This window comes from Meleagris gallopavo, chromosome 4, assembly GCF_905368555.1.
Source record: "Meleagris gallopavo chromosome 4, MGAL_WU_HG_1.1, whole genome shotgun sequence".
Lineage (NCBI taxonomy): Eukaryota > Metazoa > Chordata > Aves > Galliformes > Phasianidae > Meleagris > Meleagris gallopavo.
The window spans coordinates 62312382-62336995 of record NC_139407.1 but is presented as its reverse complement, the minus strand read 5'-3'; the positions used below and the strand labels follow the sequence as shown (position 1 = coordinate 62336995).

Sequence of the window (24614 nt, the reverse complement as noted above, 5' to 3'; positions counted from 1 at the left end):
AGTAAAACCTCTTGTTGTTTCTCTTGTAATGGTATTTACAAGAATCTGGATTTGCATGTAGTGAAAGGTTTTGTTGCTTATTCCCATTGATGATATTTAATCACTGACTCTTTACATAAAACCTTACAGTTATATTCTCTTAGATCCCCTGGAATGCAATGCCTCATTGCAATGCAAATAGAAATAATCCATGTTCTCAATTACATTATATGATAGCACATAATTTTTAGACTTACAGAATTCTGTTGAAAGTTAAGCTCACTGTTGCAGTGTGTGTCTGTATTAAGGAGGGGACAGAAAGTTATCCCAAGTAGACAACATGATGCAAACTGAGAAGCTCAGGAAGTGTCTCAGGAAATCAACTGGAAATGAGAAACCAAGCTAGACTGTACCCTTTTTAAGAGTTCACAGTCGCATTTAGGAGTGTAGCATGGGTCAAATCTCCTGTGCATCCAATTTCTGAGGATTTGGGGAAATGTAGTCTAGAAGGGCTGTTCTGAAGAATACCTGCTATTATGAGGAATTTCCTCTTAGCAAAGATGAAGTTAACAAGACAAGCAAAAATATCTTTCTCAAGATGACAATAGTGTTTGGATCACTGGAATCTTGATGCAGACACTTCTGAAGGCAAACTGGTGGTTTTAGCATGAGAAGGAAAAACGCTTCTTCTTTTCCCAACTCCTTGAGAATCACAGCATCACAGGAGAGTTAAGGTTGGCAGGGACCTCTTCATGAGAAGAGGATGACCTACAGTGAAAACACCATGGAATAAGACCTGAGAGATGAGGGAGGAGTTCTGTTGTAAAACATTTCCAAAGGACAGCCTGTCCCTGAAATTGGACCTGGCACTCACAGAGTAAGAGTTCAACACTGGCTAACAAGGCCCCAATGCACTCTGCTCTTGGTTACTCCAAGTCCTGTTCTGATTTCCAATAATAGCAGTTGTACTGTAGTACTAGTGGAATATAAAAGGACCTTGCAGAAAACTATCCTTGCCAGCTGAGAGAAGACATCAGATCTAACCTGGTGATATGTTAGATAATGATGTATATTCCTTGGTAGATCAGACGCTTACTGTAGCACTGGATTTGGTCAGAGAATCACAACTGGTCATGACAGTACTGCAGCATGATGGTACCCAGCCAAGTTCAAGAGCAATGTTGAGGGGAACAAGAAAGTTGGATGTTGTAAGTCACAGTATAAGGTGATGCAAATTGCATGAAAAAAAATGTGAGTGCATTGCACCAGCTGAATGAAAGCAAGCAAAACCAGGCAAAAATGTAAACTCCAATAGGAGGGAAAAAATATAAATAAGACTATCCAATAACCACTCTCTATGCCTTACTCATATGCCACACATGGTTCTATCAATTTATCCTCTCCTAAAACTTCTAGTTTTAATATATCAACACCCCATGGATTCTGAATTTGGACATCCAGATTACACAGAGACAAATATTTTGCATTTGTCAAGGAATACAGCAACTGAGATGAATACTAAAGATCATGCTAAGAAAACTCCACAAGCAAAAACCTGCAGTGCTAACACAAGTTTTGCACATGTATTTTTTCTAAAGAATGTCATGTCAGGCTTGAAATATTGTCAGATATTGTCATCATGGAATCCTATGGGAAGAAATGATTCTATACCGTTTAGTAATGCTGTTCTATAAACAAGAAGCAAGCTGTGAATACCACATCTATTGAGCTATGTGATTTAAACCTGTTTTCAGCCAACCTGGTTCCCAGAAGCAAACGCAAATTCATTATCATCCAAGTAATATATAATCAGATGGATTTATTCTGTGGGTTATTACTTTACATTCTCATGGCTTCTTTTTCATTTTGCAGGCAAGAAGAAAAGAAAAGAAAGTCCCAGTCTGGTGAAAGGCAAATGAAAGATGAACGCATTTTAAATCTGCAGAGAAAAATTGCAGAGAAAGCAATGGAGCGTAAAAAGCAAGCAGGACTCTTAAAGATTACCCCCCAGAAAGCCAACACTGCATCAAGAAAGGTCTGGGCGTACATAAGGAAAAGAGCTCTGCAGAGTTTTGCTGTACTGCCAGCACTGGCAAGGGTGCTGGCATACTGGAGGGACAGTAGCAAGTCCCTGCTTCCTGCATAGGCACAGTCTCCTCAAACCGTGGCCTTGACCTCACCTTCCTGCCTTACATTTGGCTCTCACAGACTGGGGTCCATCCACACAATACCTACCTTTCCACTCATGTCACCACACACTGAAACAGCACCTAACCTCTGTCCCTAATTCTCTCACTGTCCTAACAGGCACATCTCACTGCATCAAACTGGGATGCTTCCCACATCCAAGGCAGGTTTCAGTTCATCATTCCCTTGATTTTAACCTGATCTTTCCTCCACCTGATCCAACAACATCAAATGAAAGCACTGATAGGCTGTAGGCTTAATGCTGGTGACACTGGTTGTGTTTCCTTGGCAAGCATCTGAAGTCAAGTGGTGAGAGCTGCTGATGGGGTCACATTTTAAAAGCTGTACCAAACCAGTAAGAAATTAGAACTACATCTCCCAATCCACTAAAATAATAATTCTTTACTTGTTCTGTGGAAAAGACAAAGCTGAATTCAGTGAAGAGGAAAATTGTATTTTTCAAATGCACATAGTTTAAAAACTGAAATAGTGCAATCTTTCAGAGTACCAATGTTTGCAGTTCTCAGTATCCCCATTTCAAGCCACTGCATGTGTAAGTGAATGCTTACATAGAGCATTAGGTCTGTTCCTCTTAGCAAATAAAATACTGAAGAAAGCATTTCCTAAATTGGGATGGCTTTCTGAACTGAGGCTTTGAACGTATGCTTAATCACTTTGCTGAATGGGGTCCAGTACAAAGTAGAGGCAATAAATGCAGACTTCAAAGGCAAGAAGCTATATAATTGCAAATGTGAGACATTTATAAAATAAACAAATTATAAATTCAGACTTTTTACTACTGATGTGGGTCTGTATGAGTGCTCCTGTGTTGCATAAAAGTGGGAAAAGCAAGCAAACAAACAAACAAACAAACAAACCAGGCTTGGTTGGTTGGTTTTTTTTAGCAAAAAACTGTAGTGCAATAGTTATTTGGCATTCAGTTTGTACCTTTTAGGTTCTTCAGTATGTAGAAAAAGAGTGAGACTAACCCTGCGTACAACAGCCCCAAATCCAGACTGTGGCTTCAGTTACTTTAGGGATAGCCCTCGAGGCCCAATGGGCTTGTGTTGGTTTAACTGAAAGTAACATTTGTTCATAAATAACTATTAAAATTCTTAGTAAAACAGAATTTATATTGCAATTGGGAAAACTAAGATATTTTCAGCAGTCTATAGGGACAGAACAAAGGGAAACGGCCATAAACTGGAGCACAGTGTGTTCTACACCAATATGCAAAGGAACTTCTTCACAGTGAGGGTGACAGAGCACTGGAACAGCCTGCTCAGGGGGCTGTGGATTCTCCTTCTCTGAAGATATTCAAGACCTCCCTGGATGCCTACCTGTGCAGCCTTCTGTAGGGCGCCTGCTTTACAGAGGGGTTGGACCAGATGATCTCTAGAGGTCCCTTCCCACCCCTACAAAAAAAAAATTAAAAATTGAAAACTACCATTAATTTAAAAAAAAAAAAAAAAAAAACATTTTCAGTGAAAAATCAGATGAAGAAGTAGCTGTTTTCTGTTGCTTCTGAGCTTTTTTTGGGAATGCTCCCTTGTGAACCAGCTTTTAAATCAGCTAACAGCAGAGTGTGATAGAGTTTGTTCATTTGTGGCTTCAAGGATAACTTGATTGCAGAGAAAGAACACGAGGTAGTGGCAGGGGAGCAAGCCATCCCAATAGTTTTCTATCGACCACACATTCTGTGTAGTGTTGCAGCTGTGTACTTCATCATAAATTGAGCAACCCAATTGAGTTCCTTTCCATTCATCATGCCCAAACTGATGATGTTTCCCAGTGTTAGCTGTGTTGCCAGCCAGACAAATTGTCAAATAAAAGTTCAGTGTATCCTCTAAACAAAACCATTATATTCTCAGCAGTCTGATCCTCTGTGTGTCATCTCTACAGGACTCTTTGCAGTGGAATCATTGGAAAGAACTGGAAGAGAGTCGGGAAAGGCGGTTCAAGACTCTTCAATACGGCTTCATGGCCAGAGAAACAGACCAGAAAATGGCTGCCTACGAGGCAGCAAGAAGCGGAGCCACAGCTTGTATACTGCGCTCCCAAGTAAAATAAAGTACTCTTGGAACAAACCCAGGCCTGCTGGAAATCTCCCAGTGCGACTATTTACTACAAGGTTGAATTGTAATCCTTATTTGATCTTTACCATTTTAATGGCAAAATTTGGGTCATTCAGACATAGTAGAATTGAAATGTGTTAATTTTTTATAATGGAATTCTATTTTTCAGCTGTAATGATATATTTTTTTTCCTATTAGAATGAAAAGCTGAAAGAAACCCAAATGTCCAGTGTCTGGGTAAGAATGCTGAGGTCTGTATTACTGTTATCATTGTACACTGTGCCATGAGTTGCTGTGTTCATTTTCCTAAAGAATAAAAATGAGGGAGGGAAAAAAAGCAATACTTGTTTACATCAGCATTTTTTCAGCAGCCATGCTCGGCCCGAGATCCCAACACATCATCTTACATGACAGTAACTATGTGTAACAAGATCACCAGTTTCAACACTGGTTTTAGAGGGTGAAAGAAAATTGTTTGGAAGGTTGAGATGACACCATAGCCTACAGCTGCCACAGGCTGCATTCAGCAACCCAAGAGACCATCCCTCTATTTGCAGTCTTCTCAGTCTTTAAACAGTGTAAGGAGGACATAGCTGGATCTCTTTGGCAAGCTGCTTGCAGGAAAGTCAGAATTTTGTTACTCACCTAGAAGATAATTTGCCCTCTATGACAATTTCTATACTGTGTAAAACAGCTCTTAAATCACAAGACTTATTCTAGGCACAAAGCCAAGCAGGATATAAATCTGAATTAAAATCTGCACAGCACTAAGACTACGCAATGTATTTCTATTTCAACGTGATGCCAGTTACTAAGTGTTTAATTAAGGCTATTGCAAATATTTAAATTGAAGGAAAACGCCACTGACATTAGAGTCAGGCAGCTGCTTTTAATGCTCTCACAACATTACATTTCTCACTTTTTACTGTAGGAAGTCTAGTGGAATTCTTTTGTTGCCATCTAGCTGTGAAGATTATTTCCACAATCTACAAGCTGATAAAATGTGCTGTGCCTTTCATTCATTGTAAGCACTGCAGTGGTGCACTAAAGCAACAGAGGACTCATTCTCAGTAGGAAGAGATAGGGAACTTATCTCCTAACCTAGGAGAGTGAAAAGAAGGAATGATAGCAGCAGAATTACAGAAAACAGGCAACTATGACATTATATCTGGCAGAGGAGTGTAAAAGCTTAAAATGACAAACAGTGGGTGGCAGGGAGTTGATCTTCCTTTGTGGATGTTCAGTATTTTATTGTGTTGTATTCCAGATATGCCAGCTCTTGACTGTAACATCTCTGTTTCCAGAAACTAGCAATTAACAAGGCTGACACTCATGGTTCAGGATATTGCATAGCTGAGTTGTACTTCTTAAACTTTTTGATGCTGCTTATGTTTTGAGAATGTTAAGGAAAAAAAAGAGCATTGAAGTAAGTGACAGAGAAATGTAAGAAATCTATTATACCATACGCTCCTTCCCCCCTTCAGAATTCTTACTGAATTGTACTCAAGCTGACTTATAACTATTTCCTTCTCCATGTTTTCCCAGCTTCCAAATGAAAGGGCTGAGGAATCTCAATAATCTAGCTGTGGATTCTTCACCATTGAAAGTGACAAAGAGCCCTGTTTTTGTTGCTTCAGGACCTGATGAACAAATTCATGCTCAGAATTGATATTTTGAGGAACGTAGAAAATTTCGAGTCTTTGGAGAAACATTCCAATATACTCCTTTTGTTCATTGCCCACTGATTTTATGATGATTGCAGATCTTGCAATAGATAACACTAAAAATACCACAGTTCCTCATAAAAAACACAGATAACTTGATGTTGGAGGCAGACCCTGTCTGAAGCCACTCTGCCTACAGCCACCAGAGCACTTAATATAAAATTGCTCATTCCAAGAATATGCTACACTGAGACCTAAAGCGATCCAACAGAGAGCTAACAAAGGCCTGGCAGGACTTGTTAGCTTTAAATTACAAAACCAGCTGTAATGCCATCAGAGCTGAGTGAGCTTTGATGCGATACAGCTGCATTCACTCTGCTGCCCCAGTGGCACAGATAACCCAAGGCCAGGCTGATTTGCACACAGATAATTGGGAGTCAGCTTGTAAACACAGGGGTGTGAATAATTCATGATTCATTTATTTAAATGTGTGTGTCTTAGAAGAGAGGATAAGTGGACAAGACTGGTTCTTAAATAGTCTATGCAGACACAAAATCAGAGATTTCTCCTGTTGGGGCTTAGTGACAGACTCATTCAGTAAAAAAGCTCTTTTAAATTTCACATTCTGGAATCACCTGGATAAATGTGAGATCTCTTGTTTCAGTGTAAATGACTGGATCGCAAAACTTCATCGTGGCCTGAAGGTATAAAGAGGCCCAGAACAGTGGTGGAAGGGCAGGAGGTTTCAGCTAAGGCTGTGTGCTGCCCTAGCACAGCCACTGCTGCGTAAGTGCCTGTTTCAGCCCCGCAGTCTCACACGGGGGCAAAGTCCGAGTGCCCGGCCAGGCACTCACATCTGCCCTAAGCAGCATTTCTTTGTCTGCACGCAATCAGAGACAGTGCTGCGTTGCTGTGGCAAGCTTGTGCAAGCTGTGAGAACTGTTCACCCAGTGGAGGAAAGGTGAGAGGAGACTCCAGGAAAAACTACAACTGTACGTGTAGAACGGCAGAGAGGCAGGCGGGGGCGGGAGGCCGGTCAGCGGAGTGCTGCTGAGGGACAGCGGCCAGAGCAAACCTGCTGACAGCGAGGCGAGGCCGTGGAAACAGCCCTGTGAGCTTCTACGGTGCGACAGATTGAGGACCGGGACTAATCGCGGCAGAGGCCACAGGGAACGATCCCTGGGGTCAGGGGCCGTGACGAATTTGCCCAGGGCGCGAGGAAACGTTTCCAGGGAGCAGAAGGAACGCACACCCGAGGATCGGGAGAGCCACCCCGGCGGCTCCAGAGCCGAGAAGGAACCGCAGCTCCCAGCGGCGCCCGGGGCCGGAAGCGAGGCGGGGCCACACGGATCCCCGCCCCCCGCCGACGTGCGCGGCGGCCATTCCCCGCGCCGCGGAGCGGCGCTGCAGCCAATGGCGGAAGGGCGGGGGCGAGCGCCGTTCTGCGCTGTTGCCGGGCCGGCGGCGGAAGGTGAGCGCGGCGGGTCGGGGCCGCGCCACAGGGCCGGGAGCGGGGCCCGGCCGAGACGCGCGGGGCGGCAGGTGAAGGCGGGGAGGAGGCCGCGCTTCTGCAGGGCGGTTCCCGGCCGCGGTGGGGGCGGGCCGGCCGGCGCCGGGTCGAGGGGAGGACCGGGCCGCCGCGCCCGGAGCTCGGAGCCGCGGCCGGGCGGGCGTTGCCGTTCTCTGGGGGCCCGAAGGCGGCCGCGGCCCTTTCCCCGGGGTGGGGAGCGGCACGGCCCGGCCCGGCACGGCCCGCGGCTCCCGCGTACCCCGCGAACTCGGAGCCGAGCGCGGGGCTTCGGGCCCGGCCTACCGAGCGCTGCTGGGCGCCGCCGCGGCCCGAGGTTGGGAGCGGGGCTCGGGGCCGGCCTGCGCTCTGCGCCGTGACGCGGCGCTGCGGGCGGCGACTGCCGGCATCCCGCCTCCATCCATGCCTCCGCGTCTTCCCGAAAGCGAGCGGCGGCCTCTGAGAAAAATCCCGCACCGAGAGCCGCGCGCAGCTCGATCTTCCGAGCGGTCCTCGTCGCGTTTTGTTGGCGTTCCGAAATAGGTCAGGCGGCCAAATGGCAGCTCTGGCTGCCATTTACGCCTGCCGGTGGGTGTGTGCGCGGTGGCCGGGGTGCGGCCGGGCCGGGACTGCGCTTGTTCTGCTCCGCAGCACCTCGTGCCGAGCTCCTGCGACGCGGCACTGCGACCCTCAGTGCGGGAACCGAGCGCGTTGAGTGGCTGCTGTCGGTGCGGTTGGTGTGCTGCGTCTGGAGAAAAAACAGGGCTGTCTATAACGACGCCTGGAACGCACGGCTGAAATTTGCAGGGATCTCTGGCCCGGCACTGCCCGAGCAGGATGCCCAGACCCAGGTCCAGGCAGCTTTTGGAATGCCGTCCTGCCAAAAAGGACCTGGGGATAACGGTGAATGGACGTGAGCCAGCAATGTGTCCTTACAGCCGAGAAAGCCAACCAGATCCTGGCTGCGCTGTGGCCAGCAGGGTGAGGGAAGTGATCCTGCCCCTCTGCTATGTGTCTGTGAGGCTTCACCTGGAGTACTGTGTTCAGCTGTGGAGCCGTCAGTACAGGTGGGACATGGAACTTTTGGAGTACATCCAGAGCAAGGCCACAAAGGTGATCCAAGGGATGGAACACTTCTCCCACAAGGATGTACTGAGAGAGCTGGGGCTGCTCAGCCTGGAGAAGGCTCTCAGATGACCTGATCACAGCCTTTTACTACCTAAAGGGGAGCTATAGGGAAGAAGGAGACAGTCTCTTTAGCGGTGCCTGTGGTAACAGAACAAGGGGAAATGTTTTCAAGCTAGAAAAAATAAAGATTTAGATTGGATATAAACAAGAAGTTTTTTACAGCGAGGCAGTGAGATACTGGTACAGGTTGTTGGTCAGGCTGAATGGGGATCTGAGCTCTGGTCAAGCTGTAGGTATCCCTGTTCATTGCAGGAGAGTTGGATCAAACAGCATTGAACTCCATTCCAACTCAATTCTGTAGTTCTCTTTTTCCCCAAGGAGAAGACCCCACACTTCTCTGGTCCTTGTGATAGCTCTTCTGTATCACCCAACACAGCAGTGCTGCCTGCTGGGTAGGAGAGCTCTTGGTCTCCAGGTTATGCCTCTGGTCCTGGCCTTGGGCACCACTGCAGAGAGAACCACAGAATTGTTTTTTTTTTTAATAGGCTCGCATCTTTGTTACTGTTTCGTGCTGTTAGGAGTGCAATGAGAGGTCTTGAGAGAAGTGAGGAGCAAGATGTGAAGGCACAACCTGTCCTACTCTGACAAATCCTACCTGTGCTGTTTGGTTTGGGTGATTCTTTGTGCAGCCAGGAGTTGGACTCAATGATACTTACTGGTCCCTTCCAACTTGGGATTTTCTGTGATTGTACAGTTGTGTCACTTGTGGTTTGCACGTACCAAGACTGATATTGCTGCTGAGTTCAAACACTGCTTTACTGCCTTCTGCACATTGGTAATGTTTAGAATGTTTATGAAGTCAAGTCATATTTGTGTTAGTCGAACACAGTGAAAATATTTGCTGCTTGCTTAAGCTGATTTGCTCCAAATCATTCTGAGCATGTGAGAGGTCAAAACTTTGTTCTCAGAGTCGTGCAAGAAAAGCTTTTGGTTCATACCATATAGAGAATGCAGTCTTTAGGAATGTAATTGAACCATTAAATGAGGTCAGCTTGAACTCAGTGGAAATATTAACTTATTTTATTAAAAAAAAAAAAAAAATTAATGGGAGACTTAAGCCATAAATATACCAGATGCAATGTTACTCTACTCCTGCTATTAACATCCTTTGTTTAGATGGCTTTTCCTTTTGTTTTTCTCCAGTATCTACCTGTCCAGAGAAGCTGGTGGCTGTAGTGCCAAAAATGTCTATAGGTTGGCTAGAATAAGCCTTGGGCTTCACTGTGAGGACAACGACACTTAAGATTTGGGAGAGGTGAATGACAGAACAGTAACTGCATATGGAGTGAGGAGGGACGAGCAGTTCATTCCAGGAATGCATCATCCTGCAATGATGCAATACAAGTGCTCTGCCAGTTGGAAGCATTTATGGGCTTGCTAAATTATCTGCAAACTTTTTGCATTTAAAAAGAATAGAATCTTGAACTTTATTTAAAAAAAAAAAAAAATCTCATTACTGAAAAAAAAAAAAACCTCATTCTAGAATCTGGAACTGATTATGCTGCAAACATAATAGATAACTTTGTTAATAGCTGCAGCTGGAGTTATTTGATGCTTCTGGGTTGGGGTTGCATCCCCCAGTGTCTGCTTGTGATATTGGGTGCTGGGTCGAGCAGTGTGTGCTGGAGGAGGAACTCACAGACCTTACAGGTTGATACAGCTATCTGGGCCTGTGAGTGGTCCTTTTAGTGCTAATTAGTGAGCAGGTGCCTAAATGAGCAGGGATTTGCAGCTGTTAATTCTGTTCTCCTGTAATGGTAACTTGATCTGTGTTGTACCAAAGAAAGTAAGCTTGGCTTCATTTTTCCTCCTCCTTGTGGTTTGGATGGTTAGTGTTGGGAGAAACTTCCAGAGTAAGCCAAGAACCTACTGTAGAAATCTGCAGCCACACAGAGGAGGTTTGTTGTTACAAGACAAAAATGTTGCTGGATCAGGAGATGTCTTCCGCAGTTGTATCAAATTCCAGCAGTCTGGTTTCCTTTGTTAGTGACTCTTGTGGATGCTGGTGGATCTTCTCTCACTGGGTTGTTTTCAGGTGGTTTTATAGCAGTGAGCTCCCTGCGGTGATCCATCTTCTACTTTCTTCTTTAAAAAAGCTCCCAGAGAAGTTCAGATTTGAGCCCTTAGCAACTAGAACAGAGCAGGAGCACTGGGGCTACGTGTAGGCTCTGTATTAAGTGTGGATACATCAGATTGCTTTAAGAGACTCCAACAAAAACGGTTCCAGTTGTTGATAATTTTAAAGCTTGTATGAAGATTAATTCCTTATGATCCTCATATATATATATATATGAGGATCATAAGGATATATATAGTGTGTGTGTGTGTCAGTATTCCCCAGCTTTTTATTTTCAAAGTATTTTTCCAGCTCTGTATCAGAGGAAAGCTGAGGAAGTTCTAGCTTGGCATACAGAGCGCAGTGGCACAGTGAGTTCACGTGCCTCATCTGTTGTTCAACCCCAATTCCTTCCTGCTGTGTGGGGAACAGCATGCTTTGCCAACATTTCTGAAGCTGGCAGATTAAGGTGGTATCTTGTCTTTGAGAAGCTGCAGTTTGAAGGAACACAGCAGTGCCAGGGCTGGGTTTAAGGGGAATGCTCTTTATTGACATCCCTCATCCCTCATGCTGCTTGCCTTCCTTGCTTCACCTCCCTCTTCTCCCCTTGTCTCCAAAAGCTCCAGGATAAAACCCGTAAGTAATGATTGTGCAGAGCAGGGAGGTTGTACAGCACCTGAAGATTGTGATCATAGAACAGGGCATCTGCTTTAGTAAAACAGGATCTTCCCAAGCCTTGGTAAGGCTGAGAGGTGGTGGAAAAGCTTCATTCACTGGGAGGTGAAAAGAAATCTCAACCTATAAGCAGCAGGATGAGGTGTGCACGCTCCACCCAGATACAGAATGGTGTGGAAGTGAGAAAGGTTGTGTGGGTGAGTTCTGTGTGCAGGGAGCATCTTCTGGGCTTACTGCTTTGAGTACAGGTAGTGGAGTGTGTGAGAGTCAGTTCAGCAGTGCTCAGATGTGTGCCCATGTTTGTGTCCCGAAGCACTAGAAGCTCACGGGGGTGCAGTTTGTGCAGACGTGGGCCTGTTCAGTGAGCCACTGTTGGCACCTTTTGAACTCTGGCCCTGAGCCAGACCTGTGAGCAGAGAGCAGTGAGCTCAGCCCTTCAGGGACAGTAGAGCTGGGTCATCCAGCAGCTAGCTGCCTGCTGAGCAGGGCACAGCCCCTGCCGTTGTGATGATGTTTCTCAGAGCGTTTCTGTGCAGTGATTTCTGTTCTCCGCTTGCTTTAGGTCCTTTCTGAGCTGCTTGGCTCCCATGTGTTTTAATCTGGCCATGGTTTGGAGAAAAGAGAACTGCTTATCTGTAATTTTTGTTCTCTAAGGATGGCTTCCTGGTTATTTCTGCCCCCACACAAACATTGCCTTCAAATAATCGGTTGTTTTTTCAGATAAAGCTTAATAGGGACTCCTTAGTATCTTTCTGCTTTGCTGTTAAACTGACTTTCTCTGGTGTTCAGCTAGGAATCAAGTGAGCCTAAGTGCAGCTTCAGGCCCTGCTCTAAGGCTCTGTAGCTCTGATACTAAACTTGTGGGACTTCCATTCCAGCTCTGGTCAGAAGCTCGTGGCTCAGAAACGGCATCCTTAAGTTCGGGTGTATTTGAGAGAACAAGAATTACAGATAGGTAATCTTCTCTCTTCTTTTCTTATAGGTTTGGAAGAACGTCATTCTAAGATACTGAGAAATCTGGACTTTTTAACAGTGTACTACCTAAAGAAATATAAGGAATTGAAAATTGTAGCTTCCTTGCGTTTAATTTTATGGTATTTGTACCTCTTATTTTTTCTGTAACTCTAGATCAAGAAACACCATGAGTACAGTAAGTATTTCACTGATCAATGTAAAAGTGATTCTTAAAATATATTGTTTATCATGTTTGCATAAAGCTTTTTAATAGTTTACTGTAAATACAATGTAGCACTAATTTTCCATTTAACTTCATGTTCTGTGATACTTAAAAATTTCTCATCTCTAGGTGCTAGCAGTGTTTCAGAATTACTTGGAGCATGAGTAAAAACTGTAGGTTAGACTGATTCAGATGATTGGCTGGAAGCTAATACCTGATGTAATTGTGAGCTCATCTTCTCATGTAGACCTTCAGAATGTGGTGTGGCTTTTTTCTTTGTGACTCAGCTGGTGGGAGACCCGACATGATGTCTGCTCCTTGATGTGATCAGTTCAGATAGGAGTCACCCATACCACTGTTATATTTATGTTGTATTTAGACTTCTAGCAGTGCATTTTGTCTACTTTGATGTGCAGACCTTGATGTTGCAAAAGTGAGGGCTGCGTTAATATTACTCCTAAAGAACATGCTAAGGCTTTCTCTTCTCTCAGACTCCAAGAAAGCGCCGAGGAGGATCAGCTAACTCTAGGCAAGCTCAGAAACGAAGCAGGCTGATAGCTTCTACCACAGAGATGGCTTCAGAAGGAGAGCCAATAGAACTGGAAGAAAGTGGTAAGCTTTCTTTTTTCCTCTGTGAGAAAACATGCTGCTCCTGGAGTGCTGGGAATCTGTTTAACATGTTTTTTGCCAGTTTCAAGGCCCTTTGAAAGAGAGTGGAAAGCTACTTATTTAGGAAAGGACATGGGATGGAGGCAGTAAACAGCAAGCCTACTGACAACTGTTTAAGATTGTTACTGGGGTGCAATGCTTTCACTTCCAGAGATAGGTGAATTAGGTAAGGAAGGTGCACACGTGTTGCTCACACATCCAGTTATCTAGCCTGATGCACTCGGAGTTACTGCGGCTGCTGCTTCAGATAGCAGCAAACTAAATTTGGGAACTTGCAAGTTTTTAAAAGATATTTAAAATTCTGTCATCAGTCCTTGAGGGGAAGGGCCCTGACCAAGTATGTTTCATCAAACAACCAGAATCCAAAAAAGCCTCTTTAACCTTCTAAGTAGATAATTAAACCATCCTCTGAAATGTTAAGAAAGGATTAGAAGTGGCTGTTGGTCTCCAGGTAAATAAGTGGCTTCTTCTAGTTTTGCTATGTATTTGGCTTTTGAAAGTTAGATGAGACGTGAGACTAGAACACTTACAGCATTGCACTGGAAAAGACTCTTATATCCTGTTTGATTCATGTTTTACAGTGTGATAAGCATTCTCCTATATTAATATGTTGCTGTCTACCTCTCACGAGCTATTGATATATCAGAAAGTATGTGAGGTCAGTTACTTATGCACTGCAACTTGCAGGAGCTGTTAATACTGTGTATAGACTGCTGACAGCAAAGCTTGAGTGAAAAGTTGAGTATGTTACCAAAGAGAAGGGAATGGGGCAATGTTGAGTGATACCTCAGCCTGTTATACACTGATGGGTAACTTTACTCCTGTGATCTCTGATTTGTGTTCTAACATTGTTTTTAAGCTGGTGAAGAAGTCGTAGATCTCACGTGCGAATCTTCTGATCCTGTAGTAGTTGATCTAACTCACAATGATTCTGTTGTGGTAAGTAGTGGCATGCTTATCTAAATGCTGTTATCAGATGTGTTCTGTGTTGTGCTTGCTGCTGATAGAGTCTAAGGATGAGTTCAAAGTTGACTTTTCAATATATGCGTTCTTTTGAAATGTGTGTTGACCTACGTTAGGAGATCTGTGTAGTACAAGCAAATGGATATACTTGCTGCAGAAATAAACTTAGTCTTTGCAAGATGGGGGCTTGGGTCGTAGTTCACCGGAGCCTTAGTTTTCCAGAAAATGAGCTTCTAAGTTTGTCTTCTGGCATCTAAGTAAGTAGCCTACCTTAAGTGGTTAAAGTGTGGCTCTTACTTAGCATTTCAGAGTTCACATGCAATCCCTGACAGACCTATTAATGTATTTGCACCTATGAATACCACCTGCAGGTAATGAGCACAGTCTAAAATAGCTTGTTGCTCCCAATCTTGGGGTTATACACCCATCATGGATCATGTTAGTAAATGCCATTTAAAGCTGAAGCTGTATTGAATATTTCAAAGAAAAAGGCTGATGATTTAAAGAGAAAATTAAATAAGTAGCAATAAGTCTTTAGTGTGACAAATATGAAGTGTTCAGGCATCTGTAGGTTGCTTGACCATGTTAGGAACTAGTTAAACTTCTCACTCTGGGAAGTCTTCAAAAATTCACTTTTTTGTTACTGTTGTTATTAAAGCATGAGCAGTATTTGATCCAGTCTGCAGTGTAGTTAATAGCACTGGTTTTGGGATGCCACTACTGCCTTGCAGAACCAAAAACAAGCAGCAGGAATAACAGGGTTTGTTGCTGAGCCTGTACAAGGGGAATGCCACAATCCTTATGGCATGATTTGCATTGCCCTGGCTTTGGTTCCCCTGAATGTAACAGCGGGTTGGTTTTCTGTTTATTTTTTAGCAGTTCTTAGTGTGATTTGAAGCATTCATGGATATCACACCTGAGCTTCTGTTTTGGGGGGAGAAAGAGAGAAAGCTGTCTCCAGCCTCAGTCGAGTTAGGGTACTGAAACTGGGGAGCAGAGAGGAGATTGTTAAGATGTTTCCTAAGCTGCCTCCATTTCTGTCCCTTAGCAGCATTGAAGGAAAAACCTGAAGTAATCGCTTAATAAATTAATCGTTGCTCTGAAACTATTTTAACACTTTGTTAATCAAAATAACACTGTGATATCCTAAGATTCTTACCTTGCTTTGTTGTTAATTGTGTAGATTTCTGATACTTGTACATAAAACTCCAGTGCATACTAAAATCTGACTTTATTTTTCTTTTCCCTCCCATGCCGTGTGCATTGGCTCAAGATTGTTGAAGGTGAGTTTCTATTTTACAAGTGATCAGGGAATTGTCCTGAACTTTTTCTTTTCCAACACACTTAAGCAATGTGAATTGAAACTGCTTTCAGGAAAAGACAAAGAACAATGCTGTAGTACCTGGCCAGCATCTTAGAGAATGGCTTCAATCTATGTTTCATGGTCTCTATGAAAGGTGATGTAAAGTATCTGAAATAAAATCCATCGAATGTTCTCAAAATACATTTTTCTCCTCCACTGCAGAAGTTCCATAAGCGTGAAGTCATTAGTCACTTGGGTTAGCATTTGTAGCAGTGGAATATCTGCTTTGAATAAGATGATGTTGTATTAGCTGTTACACTGAAGGAAATGGAGTAGAATGATATCAAAGTTCATAATATTTTCATTATGTAGTCTGACACTCCTCAAATGCAGTACTGCTTAGTGCTAACAAGTTGGGTATTTTCTACTTCAGGTGTAACTGTAATTGTAGGCAAGGTATAAAAAAATTAATCCTTTATACCTTTCAGACCTTGTTCTGATTACAATACCTGAGGTGTGTTAATAAGTTGTTAGCTGCTTGCTTAGAATGTAATCCATCTGGGGCTCTAAAGGAAGGAAGTGAAAAAACAACAAAACATGCAATAGAGGTTATAGCTCAGTAAGAACTAACTTTAAATTTTGTGGTTATTTATGTAATTGTAATTAGGGCTCCGTGATTGGTGTTAATGATGCAGTTGCAAAGAAATAATTCTTGTATGCAGTTTCTAATGGTGAAAAAGCAAGCAGCAGTTCTATAACCTCTGGGTTTTGCAGGCTGGCTAATTTTTTTCTGTTCTTGAATGAGAAGCCAAAACAACTACATAATTAAAATGTGTTACTTAAGCATCTCTTCTGTCACTTGTGAAAAATGACTTAACTTTGTGATCAGAAGAATGTTCTGAGGTGTGTGTGTTTGTACATATGGTCAGTAATCCCCTGAAGCAGCAACTGGCTGCTGGCAATGATATCAGTGCTCTAAGCAGTTTAGGTAATTGTGGGGGATGGTGCTCCCTTCTAATCTCAAGCATTGTACCATCCTGAACGAAGTGCTCACTGTTACCAAACCTTTTTGCAATGCTACTTCACTGTGCTACTCAGAAACTTGAGTCTTTTCAACCCTTTTTTTATTTATTTTAAAGAATCAAATAGAATTTTTTTTTAATTCTTCAAGGCAGTAAAATAGTGTTATAGAATTCTCTGTGAATTTTATGGTATATCTAACTTAATAAATAAATTACAGAGAATCAGCAACGGAGGAGAAATCTCAGACTCAGAGGCCAGCGGCAGTCAGACAGCTGTGTGCTAAGCAGTGATGATGAAGATGAAGCAAGAGATAATGATGTGTATGTGACAGATAAAGTGTCTCAAGAGCTGGGACCACTGGAGGATGAAACTGCAAGCTCCAAGTATGTATGCCTTATGACCTAACAAACATTGAGTTTTGCTGTTCTGTACATGCAGGACTAATTCAGATGGTTATGGTCTGGCTTATCTTTGAAATCATAACTTAGTTTCCACTTCAGATTAGTACAAAATAACATTTCACACAGTGACAAAATGATACTGTTTGCACTTCTTGACTGAAAAGCCAACACAGGAAGAATGTACAGCTTTGCAAGCAACTTATAAGTTAAAGAGATGTGGCAAGGAAGGAGGATTAGTGACAATCTGTGGCTCATGATGTATTGCATTTACTTCTTGTGCCAAGCTCTTGTAGTGCTGTTAAGGTGTGGAAATCTTTTTCACTGGTGTAGATGATTTGGTATCATAATTTCCTAGACTGAATGAAATCAACTTCCTTGTCTGCCCTTGTCACATGGTCACAAGAGAAATGTGGTCTAAATATCTTTGAAAATATGTTTTTGGGAGGAAAAAAAAAAAAGCAGATTCTAATAAGGGCTGTAATATAGGCTTTTGTTGACAGTAGTGCTGTGTGCTTTGGCCATGCTGTCCAGGCTGTATTACCATTAAGTGATTGTCTCTGACAAGGAAATAGATTAAACCAAACTGCAACGGAAGAGCAATAGATAACAAAAGAAAAAAAATCTGTTTTTCTTTGCATTATATATACTTCCTAAGCACCTACTAGATACTTTAAATATAGTCAAACTTAACAACTGACTTAGAGCAGTTACTGAGGAGGGACAGCTGTTCTTATCTCTCTGACAAGCTTACAACTTTGAGTATCCCCATCTGACCTTATGGCATGAGGTACTGGATCTGAGCCAAGTAAATGGCATTTACAGCACAGCTGATCTGCCTGCTCTAGTTACCAGGGAGTGAAGGATAAGAAGTTAGCAAAAGATGTGCCGATGATCTCCAAGCTGAAGAGCAAGGGGGACTAGAGGGGGGGGGTTGTTTTGAATTTTAAGTGGTCTATCATGTTGACAAAGACAACTCAGTGTGATAGTGAGGATGTGCTAAGTCGCCTTCTTTGCATCCCAGTGTCTGCAGGCATTTATATGTGGCCTTAACGCTCAGATTTTGTTAATCCTTTCTTTGGGTATCTTCGACTCAGATCCAGCTCTGTGGCCCAGCAATCCTAGGAGTTAAGACATGCACTGTGATTTAAAAACAAACCAACAAAAAAAGCCAAACTCACAAATGTATGGATGCTGGCACTAACTTCTTTCTTCTAAAACTCAGAGAAGTATTTTAAGGTGGACTCCATAACAGCCTCTTTGAGCTCATTTTGGGAAGCAGCTCATCGCACTGAGCTTTGAGCCTTTTAGTTTATGAGAGGGCAGTATGGGAGAGAACTTGGATACAGAAACATTGGTTTTCAGGTTATTAAATGTGCTATGTGAAGATGCTTGTAGCATATGAGAATAGTGCTCTTTGTCACTGAATTTGCAAACTTGTTACTTTGAGCTATTTTTGGTTAATGTAAAAATGTAATGTTTAGATGCCTCAAGCTTTCTTTAAAGATGGGCCTTCCTGCTCTGTGTAGGCAAGGCTAAAACAACTCAGTGCTGTAACTTTTATCACTGACATGAAGATGAGGTTATAGTTTCACACTGTAAATGGCTCTGTGGCAGACTACAGAGTTGAGTTAGTCTTGTTCATGTGAAGGTTATCATCAGTTGTGATGAATTATTGAGTTGGTATTATAGCCTCTGCTTAAAGAATTTGAGTAATAAAAGATGGAGAAATTAATAGAATTTAATTATGTATGTGAAACTAGGGATAGACTAGTATTACTTGCTGCTTGAAAATTAAGATTATGGGATGAAGGATATCTCATGCTTTTTATCCTTGTTGTCATTAATGAATTATATAAACTGTTGCTTAACATGACAGAATTACAGAATTGCAGGGGTTGAAAGGGGCTTCTAGAGATCATCTAGCCTGACCCCCTGCTAAAGCAGGCTTCCTGCAGAGGCACAGATCAGCGTCCAGAGAGGTCTTGAATATCTCCAGAGGAGATTCCACTACTTCTCTGTGCAACCTGTTCCAGTGCTTTGTCACTAGCACTGTAAAAGATGTTTTTCTGCATGTGCAGTAAAGCCAAGAGTTTATGGTATAGAGTTACTGAAGCTGCTTCTTGTGATCAATTGAAATGAAGATGAATCTGTCAGTGGAAGTGGCAGGAAGCTCTTACTCTTTCTAATAGAAAACAATCGGCACACAGAGATGACACATTCTCTTATGCAGGTTGTTGGTGTGTGGTGCTTGCAGCACAGCTGTTCTGGCAAGCAAAGGCAGGAGGAGGTACAGCTGTGACCTCAGCTTAGAAACAGCTGCCAAACTGGTCTTCTGAGCTAAGGAGTTTGGGGGAATATTTCCTTCTGTTGGTATGTGTTGCTACCCAGACCTACATGCTGCAAGAACTGAATAACATTTCCCAAGGCAGCAGTACCATGAGGGCTTCCCCTTGCCCAAGAACCCTGAATGTAGCGTGGTGTAGTGTGTAATGGTGGAGCTGCAGTGACTGTGTAGAGCTCTTAGTCCAGTTTTGGCCATGAATTGATAAAACTTGCAATCAGTAGTTGTGATAGTCAAGTCATTTATTTGCAAAGTAGCCTCTAAATTTTTACCTCTGAAGTGTGTACCTCTAAATTTTATACTAAATATAGTATCTGGATTACATCAAAACAACTCCTTGTTAGGTAAAGGTAAATTAATGAAGACAAAACACTGCAAAAATTCTTACCTGTTTTTATTTTCTGGTTGCAGCAGGAGCAGTCTCTGTAAGGTTGTGACTGATGACTGTGCTAAGACTATAGGCCTAAAATACACTGCTTACACCTAAAATAAAACTGCTTTTCTAGAAGATTATCTCATTCTTAAGAAAAAAAAAAAAGTAAACTCCCACACATACAAAAAAAACCCCACAACAAAAACAACAATGAAAGCACTGTAAGTCTTTGTTTTTCATGAAATCATTAACTAGTGTATCTTGCACAATGAATTAAGAGACATGGAAACAGTTGCAGTATATAAAAGAGCCAGTCCGAAAATATGCCCTGTATGATCATTAATTTTATAAGGAAGGAGATGTGGTCCATATATGTTACTGGGTTGGGACATTGCTTAATTAGAATATGGGATGTGTTAATTTGTCAGCCTCTTTCATTTCTAGAATGAGTAGTAAATAAAGGACAGCTGCATGGTTTTGTAACAAAACTGATATGATGTCTTGAAGATGGATGTTGCTGTATGTGTCCTGCACGGTGTGTGGGCTGCTGTGGGATGAATGAAAACCAAGAAGCTGTTTCCCTTTGGTGACAGGGACTCAAAATGCTTACTGAATGCAACAAATTGATGTAGTTTAAGATATGCAGGGATCTTCAGATGAAATGTCATGGCTTGTCAGTGTGGTCAGATGATTATGTGACATTTTATGTTTCAGTAACTCTCAGTGTACCATGAAATTGATGGATGTATGTTTTGTTTTTTTTTGTTCCCTTTACCACAAGGCCTTCTGGTACTGTTAGCTGTCCAATTTGCATGGATGGCTACTCGGAGGTAAGGATCCACATCGTCATTTGTTTTTCTTGTTGTTTTCTTTTCAGTGGGAGGGAGAATGGGGAAGAAGGTGAACTGCACAACTCCGTTAGGACACGTGGGACGGTACAGACAGCTAGGTTGAAGTGCAGGCGTGGGTTCTAAGGTAAAACTAGGTAGTAGCATGTGCAGGGGGAGGAATAGGTTGTTACAGCAGTAATGTACTGATTGTGGGAACCAAAGCAGTGCCAGTAGACTGGCAGAGCTGCATTCCTTGTTTGCCTGCTGTAGGGAGCCTGCTTTAACAGGGGTTGGACTCGGTGATCTCTAGAGGTCCCTTCCAAGCCCTACAAGCTCTGTGAAACACCTGTTGTGGTTTCTTTCCTTCCAGATCGTGCAAAGTGGACGACTTATTGTGTCAACCAAATGTGGCCACGTCTTCTGTAGTCAGTGCCTCCGCGACTCTCTTAGGAACGCCAACTCCTGCCCAACTTGTAGGAAAAAACTCACTCATAGACAATACCATCCGATTTATATATGAGTACTTACATTTCTCAGGACAGATTCAACTGGATTTTGGGGAAAAATGTCATGTTTTCAATGCTCTGAAGATTTGAGGAGCAGCAGGTTGTGCACACGTCCAAATAAAACTGATTTTTTTGAGAATAACTCGAGGAAATAACTTTCCTTCTACTTTTTTAATGCGTGAATAAGAGGGGTCTGAATATTTTGTTATTTCTTATTCTTGAAATTATTCCCACCATTGCGTACAGATATGAAATAGTTACCTATCAAACAGATGAACAATTTGCCATTTCATTACGCTTTAATTTTTATCCTAAAACTTGCTCGTTATGTATTGCTTCCTGCTAAATCATCTTTGCCCAGGTAGAATAAGTTCTGTAACAATGGATCATTTCATCATTAACTAAATTGATGTCCAGGACAACGCAATAAACTAACCTGCTGTTAACCAGCAATCAGATGGTTGGTTGTTTTTAAGCAGGCAGCTTGAACATGTAGATGTCTTTATGGACTCCATGAGATCTGAAACACATAGCCCAATTTGCAGCATGTACAATGTGAGGATACTGCCATGAATTCCTGTATTTGAATCACAACACTGAATTTATTTTCTGTTTTCTAATGTGATGAGATGGTCTCTTGGGTTTCCTGCAGTTCTACAGAGCTCTGTCTCCTTGTGGCTGAGGAGAAGGTAGTATTCTCTAGGCTTGCTAGTGATGAATGAGAAGTAAATTGTATGCTTTCCTCTTGTCAGCTGAATACCAAACTACCCAGGCAGATCTTTTTACTGTATCAAGTGTACCCAATGCAATGCCTCAAATTCAGTCCATTCACTTCATTGCTCTCTTCAGTTGCTGTACTGACACACCTGACTGGTTTTAGCCTGATGCGTAGGATTAAGATTTAGATAATTATAATGCTATAAATAGAGAGGGACAAGGAACTTTATTTAATCTCTTTGCTCTAAAGTCCATGCATCCTTCTTTTTGTGTGTGATGCTACCTGTCCTGGGAGAGAGCTCTTCTGTTTGAACAAGGCAGGAATGCACAGCTTTAGGCACTGTTGTCTGGTTACTTTTTTTTTTTTTTCCAGAGCAGAGTTAAAAATGTCTACTTAAAACCAGCTGAAATCTGCAGGCTGATGTGAAATTCCAGATGAGCTGATGCAAATAGGATAATAAGCAAGATAATTAAAATTGGTGTTTTATGGTCCACATATGCTGTAGCTGCATCTATGAAGGCTGAAATTCGGTATGTAAAGTAAATCCAGAATGAGACTGTCAGGTACCTTTTGGAAAACTGTTGATTATGAAAAGCCTTAGGAGTAGCATTCTGGGCTCTGGGCACAATGTGACTGTAGAATGCATTCAGTTAGCAGTAGACCTGATACTTCTTTGCTGACTTGTCCTAGGGATCGGTAGGAAGCCTTTAATTAAACCAGCTCTTTTAATTAGCCATCTCAAGTTCTCGATTGAAGATTGCATCCCAAGTCTCTTATTAGGATGTTGAGGGGTGTTACTGGGTGTAATAAAGCATCCCAAACTGTGTTGGGTAAAGGTCAGCTGCAGAACAGCAATACCTTCCTCAGCGTGTTCTGGGGAAGCTTGGGTTTGGCCCTGCTACCAGCAAAATGCAGGTCCTGCACTGGGGCAGTACTGTGACTACCAAGAAGTTACACATCTCTCGTTCCTTTGCGCCTCAATGGCAACATGAACTCATAAGTGAAGGAACACAGCAGTCTTAGGGTAGCTCAGCGACAGTGAGGGCTGGAAGTTCTGTTCCAAAAAAGGTGGAATGATGAAACAGTCCTAAAGATGACTTAAAATATGAATGAAGAGAAGAAGCAGCCCAACATTAAACTGTGAAAATATTTAAAGGCTGTGAAGGGGGAAAGAACTTCAGGCCAGTTTTCCCAGGGTGGCTGCTGCGTCAGAAGGATGGTAATGAGAGAGTTTAATGGATTACCTCTGGACGAGGCTGTGTCACATCCGTGCAGCTTCCATAGTTATTAGCTGTAGCCTGACATGACTTTGCACAACTCCCTCCATGTAAATACCACTTTATAGTTTGTGCTTCAGTAGCCCTAATTGGAATCTAGATACCCAAGCTATAAAATATTTAACAAAAAGTTTTTTTTTTTTTTTTTTTTTTTTTTTTTAGCTTTTGTGTACCCTGTGAAGTGCCACAAATCTGTGCATCTTAAACTTTAAGTTCTCAGTATGTGGACAAATGCTAACTTGCATTTTCCTCTTTTTGTTAAAAAGAAAAAGGAAACCCCGATATATTTGCGTTCCAGTGATGTTTCACATTGGCAAGAGCTGATAGATAATATAAGGACTTTTTCCATTCTGTAAATGTATGTCTCGTTGTATATAGTTCAATTTTTCCTGTATTTAATTGTATTCATGTCTGTATGTCACATCTATGTTGGACTCTGCTGGTAAGCAAACAGCTCTTTCAACAGGTGGAAATAAAAAATAATTTGCTCAATCAAGTATTCTTCCTTTTAATTGCTGCTGACACTTCCAAGGATTCCAAAGGACCGCCGTGTGCAGGGGCTGCTGCTGGGTGTTGGCAGAGCTCCTGGTGCTGCTTGTGAGAACCGTGGCTGTGTGAAACACACTGGGAGGGTGGCAGGGAGCAGTCGCTGTCATTTCATTTCTGCTCCAAACAAGCCAGAAAGATGCCACTGCCATCTAATGCTTTCCTCATGCTTCTGATTTGCCTTCCTTATTCTTTCTAAATGAAGCTCCTGCACTGTAAGGAGAGGGGAAACAACATTTCTGTCCAAACTGCCCAGTCGTGTCTGTGTAAGCTGTTTATAGAGATGTTAGCTAGTATCACATACTATACAAATGCCCCACATCAGAGGTCTGCATGTAATCTTGTTTATTCCGTTGGTCCGGAGGCCATTGTGTTAGGATGGACCTGCTTCTGAATTATGATGCTGCTAATAAAACTCCTGAAGTGTGTGTGTGTGTTTTCTACTGACCTTTGTTGCTGTGACTGATGTTCTAACACAGTTTCCCTAAATTGTTTATTAATGGCAAAAAGGATCACAGCTTCTAATTCGGCTGCCAGTGTTTCACACACGTGGATCGTGCAAACCTTCATGCCTCCTCCTTCTTGCTGCTGTGCAGGCAGATGCATTTTAAAACAGCCTAGGGTAAAGGTTTAGCCATTCAATGAACAAGGCTCTTTAAAAGCTTCGTTTCTAATCTGCCAAATGGGTATAATGGGTGGGTATGGTGCAAGTCTTCCAGTGTTGAAGAAAATGCCTTCTGTGTGCTGCAGTGCGATGGGGGCTGAGGACCACTGGGAAGTGGCTGCAGAGCTCTGATTAGTGAAGTGCTTGCTGAGGGCTGGCTTTACACTACTTCTGGCTGAAGTACATTTGAGGGGCTTCTGTAAGGGTGAGGGCTCTGCCGGTCAATGCAGTTCACCAGCTTTGCTATCTTTTCATGTTTCCCTTCTCCAGCCACTCACATTTAGTGCTTCTGCCATGCTGTCCAGCGGGGCCTCACTGCTCTGTTGCTGTTCCATTTCTGTTAGGGTGTCTGAGACAGCTCATTTCAAAATGATTTTGAAAGCAAATGTTTCGTATCTCTACATTTATGCTCTCCTATAAACTGATTTTATACTAAACATTATTTCTGCCACCTGGCTGGGTGTCAGACTACCATGTAACCTTCTTGCTCTT

General features: G+C 42.6%; 2 protein-coding genes across 8 annotated transcripts in view; both read left to right on the top strand.

Annotated features, from left to right (window-relative positions):
- CFAP99 (cilia and flagella associated protein 99) overlaps positions 1-4582 on the top strand; it is a 48683-nt gene extending 44101 nt beyond the window's left edge. For all 3 annotated transcript variants that reach the window (XM_010710458.4, XM_031553201.2, XM_085223597.1), the window contains 2 exons: positions 1852-2014; positions 4069-4582. In XM_010710458.4, coding sequence (XP_010708760.2) covers positions 1852-2014; positions 4069-4236 — 331 coding nt within the window. In that variant the 3' untranslated portion in view covers positions 4237-4582. The remainder of the gene's footprint in view (positions 1-1851; positions 2015-4068) is intronic.
- Positions 4583-7237: 2655 nt separating this feature from the next.
- RNF4 (ring finger protein 4) lies at positions 7238-23408 on the top strand. Of its 5 annotated transcripts, none has more exons than XM_085223599.1 (8): positions 7238-7376; positions 12314-12481; positions 13000-13120; positions 14037-14116; positions 15414-15423; positions 16684-16849; positions 20363-20411; positions 20782-23408. In XM_085223599.1, the coding sequence occupies exons 2-8, from the start codon at positions 12473-12475 to the stop codon at positions 20929-20931; spliced, it is 585 nt and encodes a 194-aa protein (XP_085079725.1). In that variant the 5' UTR covers positions 7238-7376; positions 12314-12472; the 3' UTR covers positions 20932-23408. The 5 variants fall into 5 exon arrangements, with proteins under 5 accessions (XP_085079725.1, XP_085079729.1, XP_085079726.1 ...); XM_085223603.1 differs by lacking the exon at positions 12314-12481 and adding an exon at positions 12210-12286 and having other exon boundaries at positions 7272-7376; XM_085223600.1 differs by having other exon boundaries at positions 7314-7447.
- Positions 23409-24614: the final 1206 nt, after the last annotated feature.

Excerpts from the sequence above, each read along its gene's own strand:
- RNF4 (XM_085223599.1), top strand. Across the intron at positions 13,121-14,036 it reads AATAGAACTGGAAGAAAGTG|CTGGTGAAGAAGTCGTAGAT; the intron begins GTAAGCTTTCTT and ends ATTGTTTTTAAG. Across the intron at positions 16,850-20,362 it reads GATGAAACTGCAAGCTCCAA|GCCTTCTGGTACTGTTAGCT; the intron begins GTATGTATGCCT and ends CTTTACCACAAG.